Source organism: Ictalurus furcatus, chromosome 6 (assembly GCF_023375685.1).
Source record: "Ictalurus furcatus strain D&B chromosome 6, Billie_1.0, whole genome shotgun sequence".
Taxonomy (NCBI): Eukaryota; Metazoa; Chordata; class Actinopteri; order Siluriformes; family Ictaluridae; genus Ictalurus; species Ictalurus furcatus.
Window position 1 is genome coordinate 21,158,650 of NC_071260.1, and position 12,855 is coordinate 21,171,504.

At 37.3% G+C, this 12,855-nt stretch overlaps 1 protein-coding gene across 1 annotated transcript; it reads left to right on the forward strand.

Annotated features, from left to right (window-relative positions):
* The first annotated feature begins 6,174 nt into the window (after positions 1–6,174).
* Positions 6,175–10,589, forward strand: hnrnpa3 (heterogeneous nuclear ribonucleoprotein A3). The gene is made up of 11 exons (XM_053627064.1): positions 6,175–6,538; positions 7,776–7,898; positions 8,030–8,176; positions 8,553–8,763; positions 8,847–8,936; positions 9,050–9,121; positions 9,211–9,273; positions 9,517–9,666; positions 9,904–10,026; positions 10,115–10,188; positions 10,274–10,589. The coding sequence occupies exons 1-10, from the start codon at positions 6,533–6,535 to the stop codon at positions 10,168–10,170; spliced, it is 1,041 nt and encodes a 346-aa protein (XP_053483039.1). The 5' UTR covers positions 6,175–6,532; the 3' UTR covers positions 10,171–10,188; positions 10,274–10,589.
* Positions 10,590–12,855: the final 2,266 nt, after the last annotated feature.

Here is a 12,855-nt window from a genome sequence, read left to right on the forward strand (position 1 = left end):
AGACCTGCCTATTTAAAGATGCTCAGATCCAGTCATCTAGCCATCATAATTTGGGCCTTGTACAAGTAGATATTTACATTTGCCCATTTTTCCTGCTTCCAGCATATCAACTTTGAGAATTGACTGTTCATTTGGTGCAATATACTCAATATATCCCACCCCTTGACAGGTGCCATTGTAATGAGATAATCAATGTTATTCGCTTTACTGTCAGTGGTCTTATTTTTGTGGCTGATCAGAGTGTGTGTGTGTGTGTGTGTGTGTGTGTGTGTGTGTGTGTGTACAGTTTTTTTGGTTTCACTGTGTTTGAGTAAAATGAACATTTTTGTTTTATTCTATAAACTACAGACAACATTTCTCCCAAATTCCAAATAAAAATATTGTCATTTAGAGCATTTATTTGAAGAAAATGAAAACTGGTCAAAATACCAAAAAAGATGCAGTGTTATCAGATCTTTCCTTTTTAAACAACACAACAGTAATGTTTTAACTTAGGAAGAGTTCAGAAAACAATATTTGATTTTCAATCACAGCTTTCATGCGTCTTGGCATGCTTTCCACCAGTCTTTCACATTGATGTTGGGTGACTTTATGCCACTCCTGGTGCAAAAGATCAAGCAACTCACCTTTGTTTGATGGTAGTGTCCATTCATATTCCTCTTGATCACATTCCAGTGGTTTTCAGTGGGGTTCAGGTGTGGAGATTAGGCTGGCGATGACAGGGTCTTGATCTTGTGGTCCTCCATCCGCACATTGATTGCCCTGGCTGTGTGGCATGGAGCATTGAGAGTCGTTTTCGCCCTCTGCCGGTCTGTAGCTTTGTTGTCCCCAATATTTGCTGCCTGACCTTGTTCTTATGAACAGCCATCTTTGAAATTTTAAGGATGTAAGCAAACTGACACTCACAGTATCCCTTTGTCAGTAAAGTCAGAATTGAACCCTTCTTTTCCTCACTCAAAACTTTCCTTTTCAACACTTTTGGCATGGTCAATAGTTATTTTTTATTCCAGTTACTCTTTAAGTGCTACTAGCACTGTCTTTGCCATCCAGTTGGTTCTAGTGCAAGAGGATAGTGATGACCACAGCAGTAGTTTTTATATTTTTCCTCGTTAAATAAGATTTGGTTCAGGTGTGCCTGCATTGGAATTCAATTCAACAGACACTGGAATGGAATGGCTGCCATACATGTAGAGATTCTGATTTAAGAAAAATGAGCAGTGGTCTCTTAATTTTTTTTTTTACAGAGCTGTATATATACACTCAGGGGGAAAAAGATAGGTCCCTTTTTCAGGAGACTGTATTTTAAAGATAATTTTGTAAAATCCAAATAAGCTTTACAGATCTTTATTGGAAAGGGTTTCAACAATGTTTTTCATGCTTGTTCAATGAACCATAAACAATTATTGCACATGCACCTGTGGAACAGTCCTTAAGACAGGAACAGTTTACAATTAAGGTCACAGTTACAATAACTTAGGACACTAAAGAGACCTTTCTACTGACCCTGAAAAACAACAGAAGAAAGATGTCTAGGGTTCCTGCTCACCTGCGTGAACATGCCATAGACCTGCTGCAGGGAGGCATGAGAACTGCAGATGTGGCCAGAGCAATAAACTGCAGTGTCTGTAATGTAAGATGCCTAAGACAGTGCTACAGGGAGACAGGAAGGACAGTTGATCATCCTTGCAGTGGAAAATTACATGTAAGCATGTGTATCCCCAAGACATGATGGAGAACTTGTAAATGCCTTGGTGGAAGAGTGGAGCAACATCTCACAGCAAGAACTGACAAATCTGGTGCAGTCCATGAGGATGAGATGCACTGTAGTACTTAAAGCAGCTGGGGGCCAGATACACCACATACTGATTGTTACGTTTGATATCGAGCCCCCCTTTGTTCAGGGACCCATTTTTCCATTTCTGTTCCTCAAATGTCTCAAATGTCAAAATGTTCAGTTTATGTCTCAGATGTTGAATGTTTTTATGTTAATACAAATATTAACACATGTTAATAAATTTGCTGGAAAAAAGAGCAATTGAATATGAGAGGACGTTTCTTTTTTTCCTGAGTATATATATATATGTCACATTATTAAACTGAATGTGTAAGGGTAAAAGTTTGCAATAATTTTGTGTGTGGGTTATGACATATCTCTGTGTCAGGATACTGTCACCTCTGAGCACTAAGTGTAAAGGTGTGTGACAAACAACCACACTGCAGACTTGGCAGTAAAGAGAACTTCTCAACAAATCAATCAATGACCCTGTACAGCACACACCTACACTACTACAGTGTCCTAAAACACAGACTGCCCCTGGAACAAACTAAATGGCACCTGGATAAAGGCATCTGCAGATCTGTGAGTGGGGAGAACCGAAAAAGCTTAATGTATCAATGTCAAAACACTGCAGGCAATAGTTTTAAAGAAAATGTGAACAATCTTTGTCTTGAAAATAAATATATTTCTGGCAAAATGACTATCACATTTTAACTGAATTGATAATATACCAAAATACTGCAGCATTAATGACAGAAATAGACTGAAGTAAATTCTTGTGCCTCAGGGAATTAGGTTTGTCTCTGGGCAGCATCGTGCAAACCAAGCTTTTAGTAATATTAAGACTCATGTGTTTGAGTGTGCAAGATAAGAAATAGACATCTCATGAATTGTTTGCATACCTGGTCTGGTTTTAAACATATCCTCATGCTGAGTCTTATTAGTCTCCTTTCCAGACAACTGTGCTCCACCCTTAGTTTTGAGCTCCTCACTTCAGTGCTGTCTTCATTTTATTTTTACAGGTAATTTTGTGCAGTGTTAAGCATTGTCACTACATCATGTTGTAAAACCATGTTATTTTAACAGGTCTTAGACCACATTGGAAGTAATTTTGAAAAGAAAATGCCCTTATTATGGTCATATCTTAAAGAAAGAAAGAAACAAACAAACAAAAAGATAAAAGCAGTTATGACTAGATGACACAGAAGCACAGGTACATAATTAAGGGTAAAAGGGTTTTAAAGCACTACAGTAAACTGAGTCATTAAATGGTATGTTTAGTTAAGGAGTAAATGTGCTGGAGCATACATGCTTGGAACATCCTATGCATCAATCTATTAAAGTTTTAATGCATTAAAGAAAGTATTTATTTACTCATCTAGTTATATTCTTAGCTGATTACCCTGGTTTAATGATAATTTAATGATATTTGTAAAAAGGAAAACAACTGTAAAAACTTTAACTTTCTTTTTTTTTTACTCACGGATCACATACTGGAATAATACACACTGATACCTGCTCCCCAAACTACAATACACAAATTCACTAATTTGTGAGAAATCATAAAAAGTAAAGTTCACAAATCAAACTAATACACTGAAAGCATCATGATACTATAGACGTGTTCATTGCCTATTTAGTAGAATTCTTTAAAAATTCATTAATATACACATTTACACTGAGTTATAGCGCCATCTGCAGGAAAACATTTTGTTTAGCTGTTTAAATCAGAAATAATGTTGAGATCATGATCATCTGTGGATAATCTCTTAACAATGATTGAGACAAACTCAGTGATATTTTGTCTAAATTCAGCAAATATAAAATCTTGTCATATTTACAATAAGTCCTGAATTTCAAGAAGCGTGTTATGACTTGAATTGACTCACATTACAAACACATGAAGGGAAAGATCATGAAAGGAAGCAAGGTATAGTGTGATAAAACACTTTGATATTACTTATCAAATTGCTTTTGATATTAGGCTTTAAAAATTGAAAGAAGTGGCTCTGTACCTATACAATTATAAATGTTAAACAAATTCGAAAAATATATTCTTTTAAGGAAATTATAAATTTACCAGTTGATTTATCATTGTTTAATGGCATCGATATGTATTGTTGCAGTAACACACAAACAAAGCTAAAACTTTAATAGTGTGGGGTTTTTTGGGGGTGGGGGGTTCTTTTTTTATGTAGATAATAAATGTCAGTATGATTAGAAATCAAATCTTAGTAAAGGGATGTTACACAGCCAGCAGGGGGCACAAGGCACCATTTTAAGTAGAACTGCTGTGAACCCAGTGGACAAATACTGAACACCAGTTTAACTACAAGGCTTGGGTTGCCTATATACATGGACCTCAGTGGCTCAGCTAACTAAAACAGTAATAATCTGAATTTTTTATTTATCTATTTATTTTAGTATACGACATTAACAATTGAGCAGAAGTTATAATAATTACCATTGAGATATGGTGGTGTGTTCAGTGTTTAACTTGTTACTCAGAAACATAGCCAATAATTCAAATACTCTGAAATACTTAAATTAATAAAATATTCAGGAAACTTATGTAGGATTGTGTTTAGACTCCAGACTCTACCCTACTACATAGTAGGCGAAAAGCAGTACGGCAGAGGGGTAGGATGTCCGAATTATCAGTAAACGAGAAATACCCGGATGGTGCACTGCTTCCGGCGAGATTTTGCAATATGCAACCGATGGACACTACTCTAGTCAAAAATAAATAAATAAATAAATAAATAAAATAAACATAATGCAACGGGACTGATGCGGACGAGCTCAGAAAAAAAATGGTGGAAGGTATTTAAGTATTAAACCCTGGTTAAACAGGACTTGTTTTATAATACACGAATAAATTGTTAACTTGTCGAAGGTTTAAATAAGAAAACTGCTTTCACAGTGTTTGAAACCTTTTTTGTGATCTCCATCATGCCTTAGCTGGCAACGGATTTACCTCAGCCTGTTAACCCCGCCCACATTACATTACTAAACATACTAGGTCTGCAAGGGCATAGCACCAATTTTCAGCGTATCAAAGACACTAGTCTTATCAAATGTGGCTCTTAACAGCAGAGAACAACAGGGCAGTTGCAGAAACCTTAAAGCTGTCTTAAATCACATACATGATACATTAGACTATTTCTGAGTATCCCAAACTGTCTGAGAAATACCAACAAATTTATTAAAGTAAAAAAGAAGCTGGTTTACCAAATATATGTTTTGTGGATTTCTGGATGCATTATATATACTCCTCTGTCCCAGCATGATCTAACCAGAGTTCTTAGAGGGTTCTTCTGGTTTAGTCTACAGTATAGTGTATGCAGAAGTGTTACATCAAGGAGAACAGTGGGACAAACTAGATAAGGGCACAAAGGTTCCTTTTAAGAGAAAATGTGAAGAGAATCCAGAGAGACTGCATTTGGTGAGGGTCTGAAAAGTGTGGCATGTCCCTGCAGCTCAGTTTGGCAGCTCTTTCCCTAATCAGTGTTTAGGTCTTTATGAAGCTTCATTGACGGATTGTATATTTTCTCTGATTACCTGTGTCAATTACTGTGTTACAACTATACATGCATTTTTATGAGCTGGGTTAACAGTGTGGGTATTAAGTTGTAAAAGGATGGAATCTAAAAGTTTATCCCCAACACATTATTGCTTAACAGTGGTTGAAGATAATTTGATGTCTCTTGCGGTTATAGAGCTACATAAATGATAGGTTCAGACCGATTTAACAAAGTGAAGTGCTGACCAAGGAATATGTAAATGAGCATAGTGCTGTTTCGCAGCAAACTGAAGCCTGTTTATAGTTCACATTAAAGAGTAGTCAATAAGGCAGACTAACATTTTGGTCAGGCCAGCCACACATCTCAGATCTCTCTGTTTGTTGTCTGTATCAAAAACTGACAGCCTTGGCCTTTACTAGCACATTTCGAAACAACCAGTGTGGGGCCAAGGCGTGTACAGTCAAACTACAGAAGCTGATCAGTCAATCAGTGGGAATAAGGAACTAATAAGGACTAAGATAAATAATTATATTTGCTCATTATTATAAGGGCAAGGATATACAGGATATAGAGAAATACAAGATCAAGGACATAAATAAAACTGAAAATGAGCAAATATAGAAATCAATGAAATAACATTTAAGGAAATAAATAAATATGACAATAATGAATACCAAAGTTATTCAATTTAAAAATATAGAATATAGATTTAAATAGATTTATAGATTTAAATAATAAAAATACAGAAATACTGCTATTATTATTATTATTATTATTATTATTATTTTAAATAATTTATAGGTATTTATATTTGTGTTTGTTCCTCGTAACATTTATTTTCATATGATTATTAATCGATTTTTTTTATGTTTTTTGTTTGTTTATTTATTCATGCATTCATTTATTTTGACAGCTCTGGGAGTACTGACCAGACTTCATTCATTCATTTGGAAAGTGGTACACGCATCTGCACAAGCGTTAGCGTGAGTAAATGACCCATCGCCTTCCTAATTGCTCTGTCCCAAATCCTCGGATTTTAAACGTATGCACCCTCGATGACTCGAAGATTGCATGAGTTCTGTATAGAGCTGACGTCACTAAAGTGCCGACTTGGAAGCGTAGCGCAAGGTCTTAGGGTGCCGTTTGGGACACAAGGACAGCTGTGGTTAGTGGAAAGGGCAGCGCCATATTTCCGTATTGTGTCAAATAGGTGGGGCGTAGACACTGCGACATGGAGGTAATATCAATTTACTCAGGTTACCTGTTATTGTGTTGTATTGCTTTATGCATATTTACAAAATATTAACAAGAAACCGAAAGCATTGCATAATAAATGTTTTTACGTAGCCTTGCAGGTCTGATTAGCACCTTGACAGCTAGCTAGCTGTCAAACCGCAGTTAATTGTGTCCTGTCAGGTGCATATTTTTGCTAGCTATATATTTAAATAATGTGCTCACTTAGCGATAAATAATATAGGGAAACGTTATGAGTCGGGTTTGGTTTTTAAATGAAGACGGAATGAAGGAGGCGCAGGTTTTCATTTCTGCAGGATATGGATTAGGACCGGCGAGTTAGCTAACTAACAATGTTAATATATACATATAGTTTTTCCTTTTACTTGTTTTCCAACGTTAGTCAAGTGGCATGTTATCTTGTATGTAATGTTATTTTGGAAATTTTTCTATCAGTATAGCACGCCAGCAGTGACTCTAAATGTGAGAGAAATAGCTAACAACATGGAGGAAAGAGGAGTAAAAGAGCTGTAAAATGGCGTGTGAGGGAGAAGGCACTTGGAACATTCCAGACCTCACTGCGGCTCGGTGTGTTTTGTGGGCTTTTATCTAAAGGCTAAATTAACCAACGGGTTGAATTCATCTGCGATTAAGTCAGTGTGTAGAGTCGAGAACATTGTATTTCCGTCCTTCATCCTAACCCGAAATTAAAATGGCTAATAGCTAGCTACGTGTACTGCATGCAAATGTGTGCACGCTAACAGCACCTGTGCAGGGAAATGCTGATTTAAATCATCTCGAGCTGCAGTGTGTATCACTGTTGTTGTTGTGGTGGTGGTGGTGGTGTGTTATCCAGTGAAGTTGTTTTATTATTCTTTTCTGCCATACCTGGAGGCAGGGGTTCTAAAACCAGTTAGGCAACATATTAACTGTATAACAAATATAATAAAATATCAGGATCATTGGGTAAACGTGTGCAATATTTTGTATTTTTATTGCAGCCATAGAGCTCTTTATTCCTCAAATTTCCATGCAGTTCAACGGATGAATGAAATCAGCTAATAACTATAAGAACACAATAATAAATAAGACAGTTTTTCTCTGTAGTTTGCGAATTCCAGCACCGTAACAAATTATTTTCTTTTTTAAAAAATAAATAAATATTTGTCATAATGCATGATCATTATCATCTTTAATCATAACGGGTTAACTGGTTATGTTTATCCGTGTTTTGATCTTAGGGTAAAGAGAGTAAAGAGCCAGAACAGCTGAGGAAGCTGTTTATTGGTGGTCTAAGCTTCGAGACAACAGAGGACAGTTTACGTGCTCACTTTGAGCAATGGGGAAAGCTCACAGACTGTGTGGTTAGTGACATCACTGTGCTATTTAATACTTTTTTTTTTGTACAGTATTACAAAATTTTCTAATAGTTCAATGGAACACTCGTATGCCTGTATCAGGACTGTAACTTTTTACCGACCGCTTCTCTGTGCAGGTGATGCGGGATCCAGGGAACAAGCGATCACGGGGCTTTGGCTTTGTAACATACTCCTGTGTAGGTGAGGTGGATGCAGCCATGGCAGCTCGGCCCCATAAAGTGGATGGTCGAGTAGTTGAACCTAAACGGGCCGTTTCCCGTGAGGTATGATCATAAACCATTACTCCCTATTAATGAAGATTTATCTTGCATTTAACTCACATAGTTCAGAGACAAATAATATTTGGAGATAAATGAAAAATAATACTTATTCATATAAAATTGCTTACTCTGCAGTAATTGCATAATTAGTAATGGTAGCTAGTGGTAGCTCATTGGTTATGACCTTGGACTTCTGATCAGAATGTCATGAGTTCAAATCCCAGCACTGCTAAGCTGCCAATGCTGGGCCCTTGAGCAAGGCCCTTAACCCACAACTGTTCAGTTGTATAAATGTGGATATGGGTGTCTGCTAAATGTGCTAAACATGAAGAAAAAAAAAAAAGTAAAATGTGTTTATAATGTTTCTTCCATTGTCTAGGACTCAAATAAACCAGGGGCCCACTTGACAGTGAAAAAGATCTTTGTTGGTGGGATTAAGGAGGACACTGAAGAATACCACATACGTGACTACTTTGAGCGGTATGGGAAGATTGAGAGCATTGACATTATGGAGGAGCGATCAACAGGGAAAAAGAGAGGGTTCTGCTTTGTAACGTTTGATGATCATGACACTGTGGATAAAATTGTAGGTAAGGGAATATGCTTTTTTTTTATTGTTATTTTGATTATTTATATACATACATTTAAAATTCCAATTTGTGTTTCTCTCCAGCTCAGAAATACCACACCATAAACTCCCATAACTGTGAAGTCAGGAAAGCACTACCTAAACAGGAAATGCAGGCAGTTTCTAACCAAAGGTGTAAGTACCACATAAATAGGGGATGAACCATTGTTTTTATTATCATCATTATTATTATTCAGATTAGCTGGATTATTTGTCATCTAGTTTTTTTCCGTCTTTCTTTCTTTTAGATCGTGGTGGTGGTGGAGGAGGTAATTTCATGGGCAGAGGAGGCAATTTTGGAGGTGGCAACTTTGGTAGAGGTAGGAAAAGAAATTGGCCTTAAAAAGCCATCTTTTTGTGTGGTTTAATATGGAAGAAAGTCCACGAACATCTGCGTTGTTATGCACAGGTGGTTATGGAGGAGGCCGAGGAGGCTATGGAGGAGATGGCTATGATGGATTTTCTGGAGATGGTAAGCTCTCCATCAATGCAGTCATTTAAATTAGGGAACGATGGGTTAAAGTATTGCTGGTTATATTTAAAAAAATATTCATTGCTGTGCACACTCAGCATGAATTCAGATTTAGTCTACTTGAGCACTAATGGGCAATACATAAATCTAGTGAGTACAGTAGCTCCAATTATAACCTGATAGATTTATTTTGAAGTAGTGATGAGGTAGCCAACTGCAAATGTGTGTCGTTTGTGTGTTCAGGTGGAAACTATGGCGGTGGCCCAGGTTATGGTGGTGGGCGAGGAGGATTTGGTGGTGGTCCTGGTTACAGTCACCAGGGAGGAGGGGGAGGAGGAGGCGGTGGTTATGGAGGAGGATATGACAACTACAATGATGGACGCAACTTTGGTGGTAAGACATTATAGGGCAGTTTATTGCAGCCAAGGCAATTCAGTACTGAGGTCAACTATACCAGCTGATTAAATATCTTCTACAGAATTATTATTCAGCAAGAGACATTTATTTTCATTCTGAATCAACTTGATGTAGAGTATATGTTTTGTATATAACTTTGTTTTGTATATTTGCACATAGTTCTAGTGGCTCCTTTAGAAAGTCACCTAAGCATCTTTTATGCTGACTTTTAAGGGAACTTTGGTGGCGGAGGTGGAAACTACAATGACTTTGGGAATTATGGGGGGCAGCAGTCAAATTATGGCCCCATGAAAGGAAATAACTATGGAGGAAGGAACTCGGGTGGACCATATGGAGGTAAAAGATTGATCTCAGACTGCGCAATACAGTAGCATGTCATATAGGAGGTGGACAAGAATGTTAGGCTTTTTTTTTATGTTCTCAGGTGGCTATGGTTCAGGGGGTGGTGGCGGCGGAAGCTATGGGTCAAGGCGATATTAAAGTGTGTGTATATTTATGGTAAGTTCTCTTTAACACTAATTAATGAGTCTTAGATGTGTTGACCTAGAATAATTATTTGTTTTATCCTGTATCTATTCAACAGGCTTCAGGTGGACAGTTAGCAGGAGATGAGATGAGTGGAGAGATGATGAGAGGAGAGGTCAGGAAAGCAGCAGGTTACTGTGAGAAAGCCAGGACCTGCTAGTCAGAGCACTAAAAATGGAGACATAAAGAAGGACTGTTTCCACTAGCTACAATGAGCAAGGGTGTAGCCAGGTACTCATGACCTAGTATGTGTCAGTGTATGTACATTCCTTTAATCTTCTTTGCTAGATTTTTTTTATTTTTTTTATTTTTATAACCCTTTCTCGGTTTTTGTTTTTGGGTTTTTGTTTTTTTTTGCCCATTTCCGAAACCCCTTCGTTTTTTCCAGAGTGATATATCAAGTGTCGTAGATGTTGAAGTAAGCTTTGAAATATATGGTCTTAAATGATTTTCTCTTTAGATTATTGGATTTACAATTTAGATTTCTAGTCATTTTGTTATTAAAAAGTCACAAATTAGCTGCCAACTATGGTATCATTTTTGGTTACCGTAATGTTTTGGTTTAATGGCAGCGATGCTCATCAGTGTCAAGTGTAATTTTCTGTTAGTGTGTTTGTGCTGTCTTGCGTTGTATGCAAAAAAAAAAAAAAAAAAAGATGAAGTTATAAGCAGTATAGACTTGTCAGATTGGAGGGCATGTAACAGATCCATTTGTATAAACAGAAGTCTAGATTGTTAAACTACTTTGAAAAGTGAAAAAAGAAACCAGATTAAATAAAATGTAGAAAATTCCCTAATCAAAGTTTAGTGGATCATTGAGTCTGGAAGAAAGTGCAGTTTTGAGTGTTTGTTGAATGTGTCCTCATGGAAGTGTAGCCAATGAACCCAGACATTTCAACACTTTTTGGTGTTAAAATACATGTTGCTCTTGTATATGAGCAAAGCGGTATCGAGATCTAGCCAAAGGCCACCAAACAGGTCTCAGTTGCCCAGTGTGGATGTAAGACAGAGCCTCAACTGGACCAGACAGCGAGTTGTATCAGAAAAGAGGAGGGAGGAAAAAAAAAAAAACAAGGGAGCATCAAGAGCCAAGTCTGTGGAGCAAAGCCATCAGGTGTCACACCAGAAAGCTAGCATCTGTGTTTTGCCAAAACTAGCCTAACCTCCAAGAGCAGCTGACGCTAGTGAAGAAAGGCTAGCGAGTACCTGGATCCAAGAGGTGTGACAGCCAATGCTAGCCAGCAAAGGAAGGGGAGTGAGTATGAGGGCTTGAGACACAGGTGAATAAGAGACAGCAGAAGAAGAAGGAAATGACATGTCTTAGGACCAGGTAAGAGTAACCATTGTGCTTAATTTACAGATTGAAACTGAAGCGGCTGCTCAGCAAATCTTGTATGACACGTTTTCAGCGAAAGGTCTGGATGGGTAAGATTAATTCCTCAAAATATGTGTGGACAATTTTACAGTATCCTCCCATAGCCACAGACAGCCTGAGAGAGGAAACTACCTGAGTTTCTAGACTCATGGTGCTAGGTTGACTTATTTTAAGACTTCACAAAGAAAAACTTCTTTTATTCATTTACATTACATTATAGAATAAATATTGATGGTGGGTTTAATTAAACATTACACAAGCTATCTTTCCAGTTGAAGATTAAATGCTTTTCATAGATTGCATTTGAGTTTGAAATTTTAAACTTTAGAATTATTAGTCTTCAGAGTGATTATGTCTTCTACATCATACTTTTGCAATATTGTTTGAAAGCATTCAGGAATTATGCATCCATACATGCCAGTGAAATTAACAATTATTTCACCCACAAAAGTAAAAGACCACCTCAGCAATTAGGCCGGTATGCAAATGGAAGCGGAAGGTTTCAGAATTACTTTGAGTATTTTATAAAGTGTTATTAAATTTTTTTCTTGCTTTAGTATGCCTGAGCTAATTTACCAACTAATTAATAATGCAGTAGTGCCGTAGGACCACAGCTGAATAACAATGACTGTAGAAAACGAGTATAATGAAAGTACAAAATAAGATATTAAAGTGTGCAGTACACTAATTTGATACTCCTAAAAGGCCTGCACTTTAAAATCAGAAAGTAGTGGCAGCCAAATAGCCACATTCTCTTCAAGTACCTAAGCACTTTATTTTACATTTCTTTACTTGAATTTCTTCAAGTTAACTCAGTTTCAGGTATCTCACTATAACTGAAAAGGTTTGTTAAAAGTAGATAGATGTAAAGATTATTGATTACTTCCAAAGGTATGCTATACAGCCAAAGGTTTGTGGACACCTGACCATCACACCCACGTGTGCTTTTTGAAAATCCCATATGCTGTTTTAATAAACTCCACTCATCTGGGAAGGCTTTCCAGTATATTTTGGAGCGTGGCTGTGGGGATTTGTGCTCATTCAGCCGCAAGAGCATTAGTGAGGTCAGGTACTGATATTGGGTGAGGAAGCCTGGGACACAGTCAGTGTTCCAGTTCATCCCAACGATGTTTAGAGGTCAGGACTCTGTGTAGGCTACTTAAGTTCAACTCCAACTTTGGCAAACCATTTCTTCATGGACGTCACTTTGTGGACAGGGGCATTGTCATACTGGAACATGTTTGGGTCCTTAGTTCCAGTGAAGG

Coding starts and splice junctions, on each gene's coding strand:
- hnrnpa3 (XM_053627064.1), top strand. Junction 7,899..8,029: donor GAAAGCTCACAGACTGTGTG/GTTAGTGACATC, acceptor TTCTCTGTGCAG/GTGATGCGGGATCCAGGGAA. Junction 8,764..8,846: donor CACTGTGGATAAAATTGTAG/GTAAGGGAATAT, acceptor GTTTCTCTCCAG/CTCAGAAATACCACACCATA.